Below are 21,060 nucleotides of genomic sequence, written 5' to 3' on the forward strand. Positions count from 1 at the left end.
CAAACTTACGCTCGTGTTAATGTATGTTAGCCATTAATGTTTTGTTGACCCGCCTTCATCACTTATTAGGTAGAAACCACCCACCATAATATCTCATTACAAATATTAATAGCGTAAGTCACCTCGACAACCACTCACACTCGTGTTAACGAATGCTAGCCGTTTAGTGTTTTGTTGATTCTTTATCATCAACTACTGAGAATCACCCTCTAAAATCTTTCGTTACATAATGTTAATAGCGTCATCTATATGTGCTTGGACAGAATCTAATTATCGACATGCATCAACAATGAGGAATTAACCCTTCATGCATCACTATTTTTTTGTTTAACAGTTGTATCACGCGCGCGTCACATGCTACGATTAAAAAAATATCTACTCACACTCACAATGACATTTCCGTAAATACGATCCAAAATGAAAGACAAAACGGTCATTGTGGCACCGCCAAAAGTAGTACTTTGTGTTCGGACGGGCTCTGTTTGTCCTCACGTGCCCTGCCTTCCACCACACGCCCTGAAGCTTTTATTGCTCCATCCATCCAAATATTTAAAATTCCTCACTTTCTCCTGTTTTTCCTTTTTATTTTCTCAAAAAGAAATTTAAAAAAATGAAGTAATTAACGAATTTAATTTCTTTTGGATAGGTGGGTTCCACTAACCGTGTTTCTTTCGGCCGCTCACTTTGTCCCCTTCCCCTCTATCTCCCGCGTCATCTCTGCACTTATCTCGCACATTAGCATACATCTTCACTTGTATGCTAAAATACGCCAACCCTCTTATCCTGCACCCGCTCCACACAAGCACACTCTCTATTGCTCTGTTTTATTGTAGTGAGATTTGTCATTTCATCACATGAATGCAGAGAGAGGTTTCCCCTAGAGATTAGGGGCTTGTTTTGTCTGGGACCAATGGGTTAACGAAGTACGATCTTAAAGTTGGAGAGATTCAAAGGTTAGGTGCAGCCTGGCTGGCTTTGCTTCTTATTTGAGTGTGATTACGTGAGGCTTTGTCTTTCTGAAGTGGGTTTGCTCTCAGAGGATCTGTGTTGGGTTTTCTACTAGCTAAGCTTTTGGTGTGGAATTTCTTCAGACCAGTTTCCATGGCTGGGACCAACGAAGTCAACGTTAATGAATCCAGGGTAACCACTTTTTCTTTGATCTTTTGTTTAATTCAAAGTTTGGTTTTGGCTCAGCTTCTCTGGGTTTTGGTTTACGGTGATGGTTTGCTTATCTTAATGGGTTCTCTGTGTTATAGGGTTTGGTTTGTGGTTTTGTTATAGAAAGCCAGAATTTGTTCTTGTTTCTTTGGTTGGTCTGAAGACTTTGTTCTTGTTTAAGTTGAGGTTTTGACCAGTTTTTCTTTAGGATTTGGACAGATATGGTATTGGGTTTGTTATACTTGTTCGAGTTCATCAGGTTTTTGAAGCTCTTCTTGTTTGGAGATGTGATTGGGATTTAGTGTTGTGGTTTTGGCATTGGGATGGGAGGCTGAGTATCTGCTGAGCTTCAGCTTCAGCTTCAAGAAATTTGATTAGATGAACATGATTGTATTTGAAGACTGGTAATAGATTTTAGGCTTGTATGGCCAAATCCACTGCTTTATGGGAATGCTTTAGTAGATTTTGGTTTTTGTGCTTTCTTGTCAAAGTGTTCATGTCCTTCATTTGTGGTGGCTCCATGATGTCTCTGTTACCTTGAAACAATAGCAAAAAGCTTTGTTTATAGATGCCATTACTCTGGTGTTGGTTGGAGTTCTTGATTCTTAGTCATGTTTATCTTGTTATGTTGGAATATGAATTTAACATACATAATTTTTTTTTGGGATCTTGTGCTCTGTACAGACGGTGGTTCCATTGAATACATGGGTCCTCATCTCCAATTTCAAGTTGTCTTACAATCTTCTTCGTCGGCCTGATGGGACTTTTAACCGTCACTTGGCAGAATTCCTTGATCGGAAAGTGCCAGCCAATGCAAAACCAGTTGATGGGGTTGTCTCATTTGATGTCATCATTGACCGTGAAACGGGCCTGCTTACTCGAATCTATCAACCAGCCAATGCTGAAGAATCTGTGCTGAATATTCTTAATCTTGACAAACCTGTGAGCAATGAGGTTTTGCCTGTCATCATTTTCTTCCATGGTGGAAGCTTTGCGCACTCCTCTGCTAACAGTGGCATATATGATATTCTGTGCCGCCGACTAGTTGGTATTTGCAAGGCTGTAGTGGTCTCTGTAAATTACCGCCGGGCACCTGAAAATCGTTTTCCTTGTGCCTATGATGATGGATGGACAGCCCTGCAGTGGGTCGACTCTAGATCGTGGCTTAAAAGTACAAAGGACTCAAAAGTTCATATATATCTTGCTGGTGATAGCTCTGGTGGGAACATTGTACACAATGTTGCTTTAAGAGCAGTAGAATCTGGAATTGATGTATTGGGAAATATACTGCTCAACCCAATGTTTGGTGGGCAGGAGAGAACTGAATCTGAGAAGCGATTGGACGGGAAATACTTTGTCACCATCCAAGACCGGGACTGGTATTGGAGAGCTTTTCTCCCTGAAGGGGAAGACAGGGACCACCCGGCATGTAACCCATTTGGTCCAAGGGGTAATAACCTTGAAGCTATCAAGTTCCCAAAGAGCCTTGTCGTGGTGGCTGGTTTGGATCTTGTTCAGGACTGGCAATTGGCTTATGCTAAAGGGCTTGAGAAGGCTGGCAAAAACATCAAACTTATGTATCTTGAGCAGGCCACAATTGGTTTCTACTTGCTGCCAAATAATGACCATTTCTACACCGTGATGGATGAGATAAGTAAATTTGTGTGTTCCAACTGTTAATAGAATTGACTTTCATCGCGTGCGGTGATATATAACCTAAGCTTGACATTTCACCCGGAATAATGAAGGGTTTGTTTGCAGTACGTAAGATTGTGTAGCTATAGTGATTATTACTATTGTATTGATAATTGTGGTACTAAAAGATCCTGCTGGGGTCTGGTTCTTGTCTGAGGAGGACTAGGCTTGGTTGTTGGATGCAAAGGTATATGTGGATCTGCATATAGCTGGATCAGCATGTTTTGTTCTGGTGCAAATCGGAGCTTCTGAAAATTTGGTATTTTGGTTAGATAAAACTTTGCAGACAGCAGGATCGATTAACCAAGGTTAGCAGTCCCACAACACTTCCAGATTTGAGGATTCCGACTACTGGCCACAATGAAGAGGAAGACACTCAGGATTGTTGGTGTAACACCGACATCCAGTGACTGATCCATGAGTCAGTGACTTGCTAATGTTATGTTATATATAGCTAATTCGGAACATGGATGGAAAATCATCCTCCATGGTATTGTTGTCATGTATTATTGTGTATACTTATGTCCTAGATTATATAAAATGGTTGTGTATTGGCTGTTGCCTTTGTTGTTTAAGCTTTCCAGTTACTTGGTATGCCAATATTTGATGTGAATGTTAATGTCTACTCTTAACATGTTTTGTATTTCTTTTCCTCTTTTCTCTCCTTAAGATCAGTTAAAAAAGCTCTCTAAGTTCTTCTTATGGGGCTTTCTTCTTCGACACAAAATGAATAATGGCTGTGGGAAGAAGCAAGAAGCTGGAAACTTTATTTTTGGAGAAGTTGAATGCGACTTACAGGAGCATTATGCAGAACGGGGATGGCAGAGTTAGATGTTGATTGTATTAGGACAAGTCGCTCACTAAAAGGCCTAGGAAAAGGAGGAAAGAAAAGAGCAAACAAGCCACTAAATGACAAATTATACAGGCACCAAAGTACAATCTAATATGTCACATCTCAGCATCTCCATAAGCATATGCGTTTGAAACATGGTTGAAATAAGCAGAGGTGGCTTACTTTGGACCTTAAAAGAAAAAAAACACATTAAACGACACTAGCTATACAGAAGCAGAAAAACTCGTGTGAAACGAGGATAACATTGTTTCTTCTTCTCCTACGGACGTTGAAGGCTTTGAGCCGATATTTGTGTTTCCATAAACCATACAATCAACAACTTTAATGATAATTTTCAACAGGAGTTGACTTAAGATTTATATAAGTAAACTTGATTATCTGTATCTCTAATTCTCTATAGGATGCTAAATGATTGAAAGAGTTCATATTTTAGGACTGATGGAGACTGATTTTGGGTCATCCTTGTCAGTTCATGAATGCCTCTCCACTCTTTTTCTGCATGTGTAACTCAGAAGGTGGTAGAGGAAATGCAAAAAATGGCTTGTTTCTAAAGGAAAAAAGTACCCCTACTAGTGGTGGTTGGCCTGTGGGTGCTTTTCTAAGGGACCACACTCAGAATCAAACAATGCCATCTAATCTGGGTGAGTTGCTTTCACAATGATTTAAAAATTGGCACAGCAAGCAACAGCTAAGCTTCTGAAAATGACATCATGACGCCTTGTTTGTGTTAATTAATGTGTTTTTTTTCTTCTTAATTTTAAATTAAAGGACCCAGAAAGCTTGTTATTAGTTAATTAACAGGAGAGGAACACAAGTGGGTTTGTTTGTCAGATGTGGTTGTTTGTTTATATAATTTGAGGTTTCGCCAAACACAGTCGTCATCCACTATGAAAAACTCATATCAGCCAACAATTATCAGATCAAATGACGTTAGCAATATCTTATTTTGATATAAAGTCAAGAGTTCTTGGCTTTGAAAACATATTCTTAATCGGTTGAATCGGTCTATACTATATGATCCATGGCAGCCATAATTCATTTCCATGATGTGAAGATGTTTGTCGTCAGCATGCTTATCACTGAATTGTTGAATAATACAAGTCTAATGATGAAAACGAAAGTGTTCTTCAAACACACTTGGAAATTAGTTTATACTTTTTAAAATAGAACGATAGTTTAAACTATTCTAAACACACTTGATTTGGAAATGCCTGGATAACCGACCTAATCCACGTCTTCACGCAGTTGGAAATTATCAAGTGGGAAAGATCGTCTTCATCGCTTAATTGGGTTTACAAGACAAAAGGTCCTACAGAGGTTTGCAGGGGGAAAAGCTTAGGAACCCGGCCCAAAAACAAAAATGCTTTGTGAACCAGCCAACGTAAAAATGCTTGGGCCAGGGGGTCATAAATTCTTCTCCTATTCCATATAATCTTGGATTGTATTTTTTGGTCTCTTCTGTGCGCTAAAAATATCCAATCATCCACAGAAATATTCCATATGTGGCCAGAAGCCATGTAGTGGCATGGCAGGCCCTGCTCCAAGTAGATGCTATTCATCCATGGTCTGATCAACAAGGATAAAGCCTGCTAGTTCATGCCATTTATCTCATTGCACACATGTCATAAAAAACCTAGTTAGGCTGCCAGAAAGGAAACATTTCTAGTCTCTTCCACCACTCAAAGATGAATGATTGACAGTATCATCATCAGAACTGAGATTTGGCACAGATGGCCTTTTATAGAGGGTGAATCAATTGAATATTTCATTATTTATATTCCAAAAACAGAACAGTTTTCCAGCACAGACCATTTGTCTCATTGTATGCAAGACCTAAATGACAAAAGGCATAGAAATCTGAGATCCCACTGAATAATCTTTGGGCCAAATTTGTCTCCAAATTATGCATTCCTCAATTGAAAAAAAGTGAGCAAGCAAACATCAAGACATGCCTAACCAACAAAAGGATATAGCAAAGTAGATCACACCACATACTTCACAAGATGGAATCTAGAAGGAAATGTGAGCATTTTCAAATATGAAACAACAGAAGAGTAAAAAAGGCAGAGAATCCCATTGATTCAGATAAGATATCCTCATTCCTTCATTCATATAGCTGGCAAAAGAACATAGCATATCAAAGTATCCCATGAGACCTATTTCTTTACCAAAAACATTATTATCTAGATTAGAAGTTCAAAAAGGACAAACATGATAACACCGTGCCGTCAAGTAGCACTTGACTGGTTGATCCAAGAACCAAGAGCAACCTAGTCCTTGTAACAAAATTGGCTGATGAACTACTCAGCGTCCTTTAGCAACATATGCAACAGATGCTGCAGCAATAATTGTTGTTGCTGATGACACCAAAGTCCAGAAACTCTTCTTCTTCTGTGCCTCTGCTACCTTGTGCAGTGACTCAACTTGCTGCTTCAAGTCTCCAACCATCTTCTCCTTGTTTCTGAAAGCATTCTGTATGGCATCCAACTCCACCACATATGGTTGAATTTCTTTTCCAAGCTTGTGATCATTGGCAACCACTTCTTCCTTACCTTCAGACTTAGAAGATACCAGTGCTGCAGTGTTCTTCAACATAGTCAAAGCTCGCTTAAGTTTGGCTCCTTCTGATTCAAATTTAGCTTCCCAATCATGAATTTTCTTCTGAGCCTCAACAAGGTTCTTCTGCATCACATCTTGTTCCTTTACCAATGACTCCAAGCGGCTCTCCATCACTTTATTTTTCTCAGAAACGTTGTCACGCTCATTCCTTAGTTTCCCCAACTCTTTCTCAGTTTCTTTAATTGTCTTCTCCCTATCTGAGATAGTCAGCATCAAGTCTTCCACTTTCTTTTTCTCCCCATCCAAACTCTTCTGAGCCTCGGACCTCTCCTGCATAACACGGTCAACAGCATCTTTATGTTGACTAACTTCAGAGACCAATCGTTCATTCTTCTCTTCTTGCCCACTGCATGAATTTCGCAGTGTAGATACAATATCCCTTTGTTCAGCCACTTCTCTGTTCAGCTCAGCAATTTCAGTTTCTTGATTTACTTTCGCCTCCTCCATCTCATTCTTCTTTTGCTCCATTTCCTTGATTCTTTGCTCCTTGTTTTTCAATTCCTCAGTAACCATATCTAAAAGTGCCTTGTGTGATTTCACTTCCTCATTTAACCTCTCAATGCTGTGCTCCTTCTCCCTCTTCTCTTCCACTAATGCCTTAATGTCCCTCTCCCTCTCCTCTTCCTTCCCCATAGCCTCATTAATACTCTTCTCCAACTCCAAAACCTTAATGTGCAACAGTTCCTTCTCTTTCCTCAAATTCAATTCAACCTTACTCAAATGCTCCACTTCATTTTCCAATCGAAAAAGTCTCACTTCTTGCCCATGTTTTTCCTTCTCAATCTCATTCTTTTCTCTGACAATCCCTTCAATCTCCTTCTTCAAACCCTCAGTTACTCTTTCCGACTCAGCATGCTTCCTCTGAGCCAAATCCTTTTCTCTGATGACTACCTCAACCGCTCTTTCCTTTTCAGCCTTTTCCTGCACTAACCCTAGACATTGGATTTTGAGATTCTCAACTTCATCCTCAGTAAATCTCTCCTTTTTCTCCATTTCTACCACTTTCAACCTCAACCCATTCGCCTCCTCAGCAAGACCATCAAAATCACTCTTCACCACATCCCTTTCCCAGCACACTCGGTTCAGCTTTACCTTCTCATTTTCAAGGCTACCCATAAGGTCATTCATTTCCCTCTTCAAAAAAGCAATCTCAGTATCTCTCTCGCTCTTCGCCCTCTCAATCTCAACCTGCTCTTTCACCATTTGACCCATCTGAGCCAGAACAAAAACACAAAAAACACTCTTTTCCAACTCCAAGCCAACATTTTCCTCACTCTTCCCAGTCAACTCACTCTCCAACAACTTACTTTCCACACGAAACCTAGTCAACTCAGATTCCAAACCCTCCTTGGCCTGCATCAAAGACTCAACTTGTTGCCTGCGATCAAAGGTCTCCTTGAGGAGCAGAGAGTTGAGGGACTTAAGGTTCTGAACCTTCTCTGAAGGCTCATCCTTGGCGGTGGCTTGGTGGGTATTGTTCTGAACCTTCTCTGAGGGCTCATCCATGGTGGTGGCTTGGTGGGTATTGTGGCTTTGGGACTGATGAGCTTCGTGTTTGGTGTCTTTGGGTTGGTGGGTCACCTTCTTTTTGGCCATTTTGTGATGGTGTTGTGATGGGAAATGTGGGATTGGGGATTAGAGGATTAGGGTTTTCTAGGGTTCTTATGGTTGAGATGTGGGGTGGGGGAGATATTTAAAGAGATAGGGATTTTGAGAGACAGAAAAGAGAGAGAGAGAGAGAGATGTTTAAATGTTTTGGGGGGATGGGTTAGGTTTTAAAATTTGGGGCCCAGGCCCTCTGGCCCAGAGCTTGAATAAATCCTAGAAAATTGGAAAATTGGAAATTGAAACTGGAAGATAGAAAGATGGGGCTGACTCCTGACTGTTGGGTTGGGGGTGCTCTTCTAATTTTTGTTTTGTTTTATTCTTGATTTTATTTTGCTGTTTGTAGCCTTATCTTACAGCCACGTGTCTCAGTTTATTCATGTGCATCACTTTTAAACGGTCCACTTGGCGGACCATATGAGTAGAATCAGCACAAATTTTCCCATTTCGTCTGTGTGGTGCTGAGTGCCGCTCACAACGTCGTTTTCTCTAGCATACAATGATTTCTTTTTCTATTTCATGCATTTATTAATACATGAAGTTTTTGAGAATTGTTCAAATTCCTGATTTTAATTGTGTTTACTAATAAAAGAATACCTAAATTTAACATTATAATTCGTAATTTAATACTTCCAAAATAATGAATTAGATAGCGTACTTAATTTCATTGTCATTCCTTTTCTATATTCTTGATTTTCTTAAATTTATAACTTTTTTTAAAGATTTTTTTTATTGAGAATGATGATAGTATACTAAACTCATGCAGTACGCAGATATTAAGACTCAAACTCAGGACTTTTCCTGGGAAAACAATTGCTCCAAACCATTACACTAATGATTCATTTGCAATTTATAACTTTCTAAAACTAAAGTAAGAAAAAATGTTATAAATAATTGGGTTATGTTATGTTGTATGAATCAATTCATATGGTATATATTTAATTATTTTATACTAAATTTGTGTTTATTTTATGATAAATTTAATTTTTTAATAAGTATTTAAGTTAATAATTGATTATATACTTTTAATCAACGAATGAATGTAACCAATATTTAACATAAAATACTTAACGGAGAGAATCCTTATTATTGACTAATAAATAGATTTCTCTCTCTGTTTGATGGTCTCGGACTTAGGGGACCAAAGATGCTGGGAAGACTCCTTTGGATATTGATCACTGTAACTGGACTTCTGCTAAATCCTGTGGACGCTCAACCTCACAGAATTCTTGTAGACACTGATGTGAATATAGATGATGTTCTTGCTCTGTTTTATCTCTTGAAGCAAAATAACACAGAGTTCGATTTGAAGGTTTATTCTTTTTCCTTTTAAGAACATGGATAGAATTATATGCACCTTCTGCTTTTCATTCTGGAATATTATAAATCTTCCTCTTTTAGTTTCACGAAATTGAACGTGATTGGTGTTTTATGATAAATACTGGTCTGTGTCACTCTACAATCTTAGAAAAGCCTCTTTCTTTTAGCTGCTTCAAGCCTTTTTGAGATGGGTTGTGAAGAAATGATGCGTCCTCTCTCAAGTTGAAAATTTTGCAATCGAATGAAAGTTCATGATGCACCGTTTTTATGAACTATAATCTTATATGTATAGATATGTCCATGGTGATTGATTGAAAATTTGTAACTGAGGTTGCTGCAGGCAATTACTATTAATGCAAATGGGTGGAATGATGCTGGGCACGCTGTTAATTATTTGTATGACATTCTTTTTATGATGGATCGCGACGATGTTCCTGTTGGTGTTGGAGGTGAAGGTGGCATTTTGCCTAATGGTACCATCCTTCCAAATGTTGGGGGTTATCTTCCCATTATTGACCAGGTGCGTGTGTCTAATCAGAAACTGTTCAACAAAAAATAGAGACTTTACCAATTGTTTAACCCTGACATACTTTAATGTCTTGTTATGAGTTCTAATGTCACAGGGCGTGTCCACGGCTGGTGGTTGCAGATACAGACAAGAAGTACCACCGGGCCAAGATGGACGTCTAGATGTAAATACAAACTATGGCATACGCAAGGCTTTACTTCCTCAGGTACCAAATAATGGCCTCGTGTTTTTTCTTTTCTGGTTTCATTTTTCAATGTAAAGTTTGTTAAACTAGGCAACCAGTATTGCCAATATATTATATATCATATGTCAGAGACAGTAATGAGCTAAAAATAAAAACACAAACTGATACTAGGACATGTTGTAAATTTAGTATGAATGCAATCCTAGGCACAGCAGTTGGTTGTATCGTTTTCTTTGCTGAACTAGAAGTAGTATGTGTTTCTGTCTGTACATGGAACAGGGTGAGAGAAAATATGTGCCTCTTCAACAACCTACAGCTCAGCAAGTGATGAAAGATGCAATATCTGCAGGTCCCATCACTGTGTTTCTTATGGGCGCTCACACAAATTTAGCCACTTTTCTTATGTCCAATCCTCGTCTGAAGAACAATATTAAGCATATATATGCAATGGGAGGTGCTATTAGATCAACCTGCTCCGAAAATGCCACCTCCTCCGAGGCAGGGCTGTGTGGTGACATCGGTAATTTGTATTCACAAGACAGCAATCCATACGCAGAGTACAATATCTTTGTAGATCCCTTTGCTGCATACACGGTATATATAGTTGTTTGCTGACCATTCTACGCTGGACTAAAGTTCATAGTGACTGAATATGAGCAATGTTTTATGACCAAATCAGGTCTTACATTCTGGCATTCCAATCACACTCATTCCTCTGGATGCAACAAGAACGGTTCCTGTAGATGAGAAATTTTTCTCAGCATTTGAACAGAAACAAGAGACATATGAGGCACATTACAGCTTCCAGTCCTTAAAAATGATTCGTGATACATGGCCTAACAAAGAATTTCATAAGGTAGTTTCCTATGATATCTTGTGCTTCTATGTATGAGCTAAAAGTCTGCAGTTCTGCCCTGATTTTTTTATCAAGATGATTGTCTAACTCAGAAATATATTAATGAGATATTGACTATTTTGCAGGAATTTTGCATGTGGGATTTTTTCATGGTTGGAGTAGCGTTATCTCAAATGCAAAGTTTAGAGAGAGATGAGGGAGAAAATAAATTTGCTAAAATGGAATGGAGGAACATCTCAGTGATTACTTCAAATCGACCTTATGGAATTTCAGATGGCTCAAATCCTCTCATTGATGGGCGTTCAATCCCAAAGTTCAATGTACAGAAGAAAGGGGTGCATAGTGGTCATGTTCAGCTGGGAATTCAAGACCCGTTTTGCCTTGTCAAAGGGAGAAAAGGAAAATGTCAGGTGCGTACACTAGTTTTCTTTCTTATACATTATTCATATCTTGATGAATTTAGGCCTCAAAAGATGTATTAACTAACTGAATTTCAGACAATACTAACAGGATGGTTACACAAAGGAGGTAAATGGTCCTGAAGCAGTTAGTGTTCTTGTTGCAACAGAAGCTAAGGCAAATCGTGACGTTGACAGCATTCTTGCCAAAGAATTCTATAAAAGTTTCTTGGATGTAAGCTAGTTTATGATTCTATCAACTTTGACCCAATCAGTGTTCTCCTTTCCATTTATATGACATACAGAAGTTATGTTCTCTCCTTGTGTAATGCATGTTCTGAGTGAAATTTCCTGTAAGACATACAAGTTACATGCAGATTTAGATTTGTGGCCACCTGTCTACAATACATGGTGATAGGCTTACGAGTATTATTTGGTGATTGGCTTTTGCAGGATCCTATTTTGTCTTGGCTACAGAATGATAATTTCAATTAATGTGTCAAATGCAGGTTATAAATCGACCTAAGCGAATTGGACAGCTTAATACTCGAGCAGGGTTTCCACTCTATCAGAGAGTACTTCAAAAACCAGATTTTGGAAAGGAATTGATGGGTAAACCCGTAGTTTTTGATATGGATATGAGTGCTGGGGACTTTCTAGCTCTTCTATATCTCCTAAAATTACCTGTAGAACTGATCAACCTCAAGGTATTATATTGCCTTTGTAGGCTTTGTCAGGCTTGGTGCTACACATGCATAAATACACATGAATAGCCTGACTGAGTAGCTTTGTGGGGCCTCATGCTAGCAAAGTAGCAATTACACATTTTGAATATGATTAATAATTATTTATACGTTAGGAGTCTGCTAATTGCTTCCAAGTTCAACAAACAAGCCTTGAAGGATTTTGTTCTTGCACACAATGATGTTAATGTAATTTTATCAATACTCAGAAACTCTTTTTTTGTCTGAATTTTCTATGTTATCCAGGGAATACTGGTTAGTGCCAATGGCTGGGCAACTGCTGCAACCATAGAAGTTGTATATGACATACTACATATGATGGGCCGTGATGATATTCCAATTGGTCTTGGAAATGTATTTGCAGTTGGTCAATCTCATTCAGAGTTCCCTTCTCTTGGAGACTGCAGGTACAGCAGCTCCATTCCTCAGGGTAGTGGTGGCTCCTTGGACTCTGATACACTCTATGGATTTGCTCGTGACTTACCTCGCAGTCCTAGAAGGTATCACTGTCTGTTTAAACTAGTAGACAGCTGGTTACAATGATGTTGTAGACAAATGTTTTGTGTAAGATGGACAGCTTACATTAATGATAAAATGTTTGGATTCTTCATGTCTGTTTCAGATACAGACCAGAAACCACTGATTACCCTGGACTTGGACAACCGACTGCACTAGATGTTTGGAAGTCCATTGTAAAATCACTGCATCCAGGATCCAAGATTACTTTGTTGACCAATGGACCTTTGACAAATTTAGCCCAAATCATTCTTTCTGAGAACACAGACTCAGTGGTCCAGGTAAATGTTGTCTATGTGGTCATATGCTTATTGTGTAGCAAAGGAACTTGGTTTTTCAATGGTTGAGTAAGTTTATACCCAACTGAAATTTTTAGTGGCAGAACAAAACCAGACTATAAAGATGTTTACCCTCAATTTGTATGTCATGCTTTGATATCGGATGCCATTTTCATTGTCATGATTTTCTTGCAGGATGTATATATTGTTGGGGGACACATTCCCCACGATAATGAAAAAGGAAATCTGTTCACTGTCCCTTCAAATGAATATGCAGAGTTTAACATGTTTCTTGACCCTTTGGCTGCAAAGGCAGTTTTAGATTCAAAACTGAACATAACACTGATTCCATTGCGGATCCAGAAGCAAGTCAGTTCCTTCCAGAATATTCTTGTCGAATTGCAGCTAACAGATAAAACTCCTGAAGCTGCATTTGCCCAGCATCTACTTTCAAGGCTTTGGGAACTAAAACAGAATCATCATAGATACCTTCACATGGTAAAGTTCCATACAGTCAATTAGCTATCCAAAGAAGTCTCTTTTCTCCCATTATGTTAATATGTCCATCTGGTTGAATTCAAGTTTCTTTCGTTCTGGACACATCTTCAACCCAACCCCTTATAAGCCAAGCCTAACATGTGGACAATTTAATTGGGTGACGTGGAGGTGGAGCACGTGTGTGCTTGAATTCTTATAAGTTTCTGATACACTGAAATTGCACAAAGGGCTAGGGTACTTGAATGCTTCAATGCATGATACATTTTTCAACTCACTTTCACTCTGAAGAACTTACATTTGTTTCCATTCTGTCATTTCACAGGATACATTTTTGGGGGAAATCCTTGGTGCTGTAATCTTGGCTGGTGGTCATCCTCTATTAAACCAAACCTTTGAGTTTATGCCTCTCAAGGTGGTGGCTGAGGGAGATGTATCAATAATTGGGCAGCTGCTTATTGATGAAAATCAAACAAAGATGGTGAAGATCTTGTGCAGCATAAATCCAGAGGCATATTATGAACAATTTGCCAATATATTAGGAGCCAAACAGCTTTCTGCTGTTATAGCAAGCTTTGTTGAGGAAAAAGGAACATGGGCTACCCAACCAAATAGAACTTGTTAATCACCTGGGCAACTGATGATGTTTTCCCTTGAAAATTAGGATCTGTTTAGTTGTATTGTTAATTAATCTGTAAAATCCATCTTGAGTGTAATATGTTTGTGTTTCACATTGAATAAAACAAAGGAAAGTTAGAAAATTGATAATTCTCTCTCTCCATTTTTCCAATCTTGGTTTTCCCTTATTTCTTTTTTTTTTTGTTACATTGGGAGGAAAGAAACCCTAGGATTCTAATACTGGGTGCCAAGCGGGGGGAAGGGGGAGGGCCACAACCACTGCTCGACTAACTTGGTTTTCCCTTTAGCTGCAAAACAAACCAAGCACTAGAGAGTAACCTCATCTGATTGGTTTTCCCTTTAGCTTACCAAATATTCTGTTTAGGAATTTTAAATTTGATTAATTTCAGTTAATCTTATAATAATTGCAATTTACTCTCCTTTGTAACTCTCATTTTTATCCACGTTTTTCACTTCTTCATAAATAAGGGAGGATGAGGTCATGGAATTATGTAGATTAGGCTGAGTTAATAATTGATATTATTATGGTCCATTCAAATGTAGGTGGTGCATATTGTCAACGTCTAGGGTTGGCTAAGTTGTTAAGAAATAGTACTTGGAGATTAGAAAGCATGGGTTGTTTTGAGGTGACTCTCTTTCTAATGCTGCTACTTCCACAATCTATAATTATTATGGTTATCATAATTACTGATTGGAATTTGGAAGAGCCTTTACCAACATTTCACTTCATCCAAACAAGATTTAGAACACAATTCTGTTCATGACTCATATGTTATTGTGAATTTTTTTTTTATCAATATTTTATATAAAAAGAAGAAGAAAAAAAAGCATAAAAATTGGATGGTTAAACACGAGGCAAGAAAAATTTATATTATATATTAGATACGCTTGGACCAAGAAGCATAAAATCATACATACATACAAACCAACACAGCATGCAGTGCAGGTCTATTATTTTCTCATTAGTACCATCCAGTCCAGACTGTCCTGTAGATATCCCACGCCACATTAAAATACATTTGACAGTAACTTGACCTTGAACTGTACATCTATCTCTTCATTCATTGAATGTAATGTGATCATGGAATGCTGATTTAATTAAAAATTAATACTGCTCATTCAACTAAATCATCCCAACAAAATGGGCTTTTCTCTCCTTTTTCAATACCCTAATACCCTCCATACCCTTTTATATCAATATAGGAGGGTGGAATCAAATTAAGGACCTCTTCTAATATTGAAAAGAGAAGTATCATCGAATCAAGTTGTTAATCATAATATCCTCGATACTAATAGATATAATCCTCGTTACATGCTTAATTAAATGTTAGCAAGAAAAAAGCCATGCTATAATTAGTCAACAATATACAACAAATGGTTGGTAGAGAAAATGAAACTTGTGATAATGTGGCACATTTAATTTCATAATGATACAAACCACACCACAAGTACTCTTCTTGCTCATGTACATTTGCTTTTGTGCCATCTACCAGTCATTAACATGAATTATTATGCACTGATTATGAAACTAATTTTACCCAATTGCTTACTTGGGTGAATCCGAAATTTTTTAAACATAGAAAAGAAAGCAACTTTTCATTGCATTATCTATCAGATTTTGAGTAGTTGGTTTTCAGTGCTGCTTGGACTCAAAGTTACCACACTCCCTCCCACTCACTAGAGATTAAGTGCAGCTGGTAGTAACTTATTGCCGTTTGGTTTTTGCGTAAGAAACTTTTGCCATAGAGATACTATTAAGAGGTAGAAATAGTCATTCACAACCTTAACCATACTAACTCAGTTCAGCTTCTTTGAGCCCGAAGCAATCTGGATGCTCAACCAAATAAGAGATAAATAGAAGAGGAAACTAAAAAGCAAGCTTCCTCTACAAATATAGCTACGACAATCACAAATATAGCTACGACAATCACCCCCCCCCATGTGTGCTTGCTTCTGTTATTTTATCTGCTGATAATAACTTCCCCCACTGGCTTTCATCATGAAGCATCATTACCTTGGCAGTGGACCGCCGGCGGCCAAAAGCTGTCTCTGCAGCTGCATATGAACAAGAAGGACATCAAGGCTTTGAGACCGAAAGCTACCATGCATGCTTGTTTATGATACAATATCTTCTACTTACCTTGAAAAGAGTTTCCAGCTTATTTTTCACAAGAGAATACTCATGCTTCACATGCTGGAGAGACTTTAGGCACCTGCAGACCAATATTTTTCATTCAGATATATATGAACATTTTCTCAAACTCATGGTAGTGAAAGACCAAATTTTATTTACCCTTCAACATTCTGCTCCTCACTGCAGTCACGAAATGCAATGCAGGCCCTCTGAACTCTCTGAACACCAATGCTGTTATTGCAAGAACCAAATTTTCTTCATGAAACAACAACAGAAGAAACATATATATAGACAAGAACAAGTACAACTAAAAAAAAGAGCTATTTTTTTAGCTGACAAATACTTTGGAAATGCTATATATTCTAATGACTCTTGTAAGTAAGCGTACATGCCTTCATGTGGGACAAAGTGGAGAGAATGACTATATATCTTTCCAAGAAAACAACTTAAAGATTTGGACTTTAGTATGAAAGATTTGCTGATATGACATTTCTGCTTGATGATAAACCCTCCAAATTAAAAAAGAAATTTCAGCCAAAGGGAGCTTTGAGTCTTGCTTAAATTTTCATTTCAAAGCTGGAACAGTTGGAAGTCCTACTGGTCCAATTCTATGTTTCAGATATTTTCCAAGACAATTCCACTGAAATGTTCAATGGAAGTTTTGAATGTTTCAACTTAAAAGGATGTGTTTGCATCACACAGCAACTGATATGGTGATATCAAAGTGACTTTTTTTTTTTGGTGAAAGATATCAAAGTGACTTGAAAGGTCAGAAGAGTGCTTCTTCCCATGCTGAACATAAGGGGGATGCATGAGACAGGTGCATTCTGTAAATATATGAAATAACCAGTAGGGGCCTATAAGGGGAAAAATAACATATACCTGGAGCTGCTACCCTTCAATTGGTGAACATTTTTATCCACAAGTTTAAAGTCAACAGCCTGCTGATCTCTGCACCCAAAAATAAAGAGAAAATAAAAAATAATAAAGAGACTAATAAGGCCCTGACTGTAGAAGTAGAACCATATATACCGTACCAAGGCAAGAAAGTTACTTGAAAAAAGATAAATATTGGGAAAATTAATGATGAGAAATCTTTAATTCTTACAGAGCTTTGGTCAGTTCATCCACAAGCCTTTCAGAATCTTTAAAGAAAAGAGACACAACTTCAACTACAAAATCTGGGTTGTTCTCATCTTGCAGTTGCTGAAGCTGGTTGAACTGTTCATCCAGAAAAGCCTTCAAACAAAAGAAAAACTTATCATTAAAAAAAAAAGGAAATGAAAAAGAAGCCAACCCAATAAGCTGAACAGAACCAACACACACAAACTTCCTATATCATCCAATATACTGACCTCATCGAACAGTGAAGCTGTGTAGTCAACCAACTGCTTCTGCAACTGAGACACACCATCAGCCATTGTTTCACTCTCAAGCTTCACAGCACTCATTCTTTTGTTTTTGTGTTTTCTACAGATCTTATGGATTCATTGCACCTTCTTCCCCCTCTTTAAATAGAACAAACCCCAATGGAAGGGTTGCTTAAGTTTTATTTTTATTTTGTAGACTGAGGAGAGGAGGGATGCTGTTAATTAAGATTCCTACCTTTGTGGGTTATACATGCATATACATGTATAGTACATGAAGTCACCCTTTCTGGTATTCCTTATTTGGCTACTAGCTAGCTAATTTTGTAATTCTCTGTTCTTTTTATTTCTTTTCTCAACACATTATATAAGGTTAAGATAAGCACCCAACTTCTTTCCAAATTTAAAAAGCATCACAAGATCCAAAACCTGATGCCATGTACCTTCCCTTCTTTTTCTTTCAGTAATTATTGCTCTACTCTCTCTCTCTCTCTCTCTCTAATATATGATTTCATGGAGCTAGTTTTCTCTTTTGTTTTTCCTCTCCAAGGTGCTAACTTAACTTGTGTTGGGGGAGTGTGATAATTTCCAAGTCTGGTCCATTCTTGTTGTGGGAGTTTTTGCTTGTCTATTACTCAGTACCAAACTCATGTATAATTAATTAGCATAACATAAAAGTTATTTGGACAAATACAATCTTACAAACATTTGAGATTTTTTGTTATAGTATAAGCGATAGTCTAAACTACATATGAGAGAATTTCTCTCACACACAACTATGATACCTTGGGAATTCGAGTGCAAACATTTGAGATTCTACATACGTGAAAGTAAGAGAGATTTTAGGTCACAAAATCATACTGCTAACCCAAGAGAAGCAGAAGCCAAATTCAAGTGACATATGATGGGAAAGTGACTTCAGACAAAGCTCCATCCATATCTTCTGGATTTTTATTTTATTTTTTGGGATAGACTTTGTCATCATAATAACAACAATAAAAGCGAAATTTTAACATTTCTATGTACAAAGAGTTAAGTTGGTGTAACATAATAAATAAAGTATTGAACTTTTCTTGTCTGATGAATTCTCAACGGGCATGTGATAGCCTTTTATTTTTACCCTTTTCTCCACACCCACACAAAAAACATAAAATAAAATAAAAACCATTTATGTTTACCCACTCCTCCCTCCATCCATACCTTTCTTTTTCATTCGTACTCCTTAACAATATTTAACGTTGATCTCTCAATCTTTTCAAGATTCTTTATAATTAAATCGATGTTGCTCTTGTCTTTGTTAGGTTGTTTGCGTTGTTGCTGTTTGATTGGTTGGTACATTCGCATCGATAATTGGTTAATACCAGGAAACTGAAAAGAGGGACAATTCAGCAGAGCTCGGGCCTCAGTGACCCCATTGTTTCAGGCTACTTCTTCAAGCTCAGTAATAACTCGGTTCATCTATCAATTTTAGGAGGGGTGGGTAATTTTTGCAGGCATGGGACACATGTCAGAAGCTCAAAGCACTGTGTGTAGGGGGCACGCATACGGGATTTTGGCTGCATTTGTTTGCAAATTGTCACAAATTTTGAGGCATCATTGGGGTTGGGTTGGGCATCTTTACATGTAACACGTTGCTTGCAAGAGGCTGCGTTTGCATGATTGAATTCAAATGGGAAAAATGATTTTTTTTGTTAGGGTTCTGTGAGAAATGATGGGAATTTATAATAATAGCAACAAGATTTGGACCTTACTATTTACCCACTAGGGTAGTTCAAGATTGATGTGTGTTTCTTTTTTGTGGCTCAATTTGGATTGAGATCAATGTATGAGTTGTCACTCACAACCCTCATTGTTAATGATCAACTTTGTTGGGACCTATGACTTGGGAGTTTGGATAAGCTTCCTTCATCTCATTGTTTCTTTGTTGAATTTTTGTTTTTGAGTCCATCTGTTATTTTTTATACCAATCAAACCAAATGTGATATCTTTTCACATATACAATTCCCAAATTGATTGATGAATTACTGTGGGCCCTCGCTTGAATTACACATCTTCTGTCTTTGACTCTTGACCCCAATTTCGTTCAACTTTGCTGACCAACAAAAACACTTTTTAGACATCTAGAACTATAAAGTAAAAAATGTTACTTTCAAGCACGGACGAGTGGATTCTGATTATTCGTATATTGTAAGTCTCATATGCATCAATAACTAGAATTAACTCGTATATGTACGAGCGACTGAATTTAGCACTATCTCCGAATCAACCGCATGCTTAAGATATTGCCTCCACCACTATCTAAGGATGGCTTAGCTTAGGGATTTTATTTTTACTTACTCGAGTCAAGGACAATAGAGACCACATGGGAAGTGACTCATTTGAACCCACATTGATCATTGATGACGACAAATCCAAGACCTCAAACGACAAAAGCCGACCGTTTTCGTACCGACCGGGCATGCCATAGTACCAACGTCACAGGGCCCAAACCAAACCAAAACCAAAACCCAACCTAGCCCCTTCTCCTCCTCTCTTCTGTTCTGTACAAGAGAGAATGAGATGTTTAATCATGGCATTCAATCAAATTGGGTTCACATTTTTTGTAGGAGAGAGAGAGAGAGAGAAGGGACCACTCCCCCATTCCATTCTGTATTCTCTTCCAGTCTTCCTCTTGATATGATATGAAGGGCATCAAAGTGGGTCCCTAAATTTAATACCATCTTCAAACTTGAATTCATATTAGCATGGTAGGCCACAAAATTACAAGAATGTTGCATGTTTGGTAGAATCCAAAGCTATGGATCAACAAGCCTTTTTCCCACAGGCTGCGTTTGGTTCATGGGAAAGGAATTTTGGGCATGAAAAATCAATTCATTTCCCATGTTTGGTAAGTCAGGCATGGAAAAACGATTCCTAGCACATGGGAAAGTAGAAGGGAAAGTGAATCCTTCCTTCCTCCTTGGGTTTCACTTTCCCTTCCCATGGGAAAGTAAAACTAGCATTAAATACAATTTTTTTTGACTAATTTGTTCTTACTAACAATTCATAATTACAATTTTTATCCAACAATTATTGATATTCTTTTTTTTTTAAATAGGGGTACAATTGGGAAACTAAACAAAATATGTTTTCCATTCCTACTCAAAACAAACATGGGAAAGAAAATAAAGTAATATTTCCGGATCACTTTCCCGGCATTACCAAACATGGGAAAGGAATCAACATTTCCCATCCCTTGGGAAATGACATGGGAAATGATTTCCCATCAAATTCATTCCGTGAACCAAACGGAGCCACAATGTTTTCTCGTTACTAGTACCAGTAAATATTGTACATCACATCTTTTGTATTTATGGCAATTATTCTCCCTGTTTGGGAAATTTTTGAAATTGGCCACAATTTTTTTGAACAATTTTGAATTTTTTTAAAAATATGGATTTTTTTGAACATTTTGTCTTTCTTGAAAACACAACCACAACCATATGCACGCCATAAACACACAAATCCATACAGGTGATAATGTGCATTGTAGGCATGTCTCTATTATTCTTATCCATTTTAAGTTGAACTTCTTTTTCTGTGTTTTTTAAATTCTAGTTCATAAGAAGCTAGGCAGTCAATAATGTTCACATGCCTTTAGTTTTAGCCAATGAAAATTGAAATTATAAACT

The 21,060-nt window shown here is 37.7% G+C and overlaps 4 protein-coding genes across 5 annotated transcripts; 2 read left to right on the plus strand and 2 right to left on the minus strand.

Moving 5' to 3' along the window:
* The first annotated feature begins 774 nt into the window (after nucleotides 1–774).
* Nucleotides 775–3,428, plus strand: LOC110759767 (gibberellin receptor GID1C). The gene is made up of 2 exons (XM_021961890.2): nucleotides 775–1,140; nucleotides 1,843–3,428. The coding sequence occupies exons 1-2, from the start codon at nucleotides 1,102–1,104 to the stop codon at nucleotides 2,836–2,838; spliced, it is 1,035 nt and encodes a 344-aa protein (XP_021817582.1). The 5' UTR covers nucleotides 775–1,101; the 3' UTR covers nucleotides 2,839–3,428.
* A 2,354-nt stretch (nucleotides 3,429–5,782) lies between these two features.
* Nucleotides 5,783–8,069, minus strand: LOC110759765 (uncharacterized). Its single transcript, XM_021961889.2, has one exon. It carries the CDS (start codon nucleotides 7,919–7,921, stop codon nucleotides 6,011–6,013), a length of 1,911 nt encoding a protein of 636 aa, XP_021817581.1. The 5' UTR covers nucleotides 7,922–8,069; the 3' UTR covers nucleotides 5,783–6,010.
* A 951-nt stretch (nucleotides 8,070–9,020) lies between these two features.
* LOC110759750 (nucleoside hydrolase 3-like) lies at nucleotides 9,021–14,024 on the plus strand. Of its 2 annotated transcripts, XM_021961868.2 has the most exons (12): nucleotides 9,022–9,242; nucleotides 9,591–9,770; nucleotides 9,874–9,984; nucleotides 10,243–10,557; nucleotides 10,643–10,819; nucleotides 10,945–11,229; nucleotides 11,330–11,452; nucleotides 11,727–11,924; nucleotides 12,207–12,460; nucleotides 12,583–12,757; nucleotides 12,950–13,252; nucleotides 13,575–14,024. In XM_021961868.2, exons 1-12 carry the CDS (start codon nucleotides 9,078–9,080, stop codon nucleotides 13,872–13,874), a joined length of 2,586 nt encoding a protein of 861 aa, XP_021817560.2. In that variant the 5' UTR covers nucleotides 9,022–9,077; the 3' UTR covers nucleotides 13,875–14,024. The 2 variants fall into 2 exon arrangements, with proteins under 2 accessions (XP_088111531.1, XP_021817560.2); XM_088255405.1 differs by lacking the exon at nucleotides 12,950–13,252 and having other exon boundaries at nucleotides 9,021–9,242.
* Nucleotides 14,025–15,637: 1,613 nt separating this feature from the next.
* LOC110759769 (histidine-containing phosphotransfer protein 1) lies at nucleotides 15,638–17,672 on the minus strand. Its single transcript, XM_021961892.2, has 6 exons — nucleotides 17,378–17,672; nucleotides 17,131–17,261; nucleotides 16,905–16,973; nucleotides 16,182–16,253; nucleotides 16,029–16,101; nucleotides 15,638–15,943 (listed from the first exon to the last, which is right to left on the minus strand). The coding sequence occupies exons 1-6, from the start codon at nucleotides 17,471–17,473 to the stop codon at nucleotides 15,899–15,901; spliced, it is 486 nt and encodes a 161-aa protein (XP_021817584.1). The 5' UTR covers nucleotides 17,474–17,672; the 3' UTR covers nucleotides 15,638–15,898.
* Between the last annotated feature and the right edge of the window lie 3,388 nt (nucleotides 17,673–21,060).

This window comes from Prunus avium, chromosome 6 (assembly GCF_965620075.1).
Source record: "Prunus avium chromosome 6, drPruAviu1.hap1.1, whole genome shotgun sequence".
In the NCBI taxonomy this organism is placed as follows: Eukaryota; Viridiplantae; Streptophyta; class Magnoliopsida; order Rosales; family Rosaceae; genus Prunus; species Prunus avium.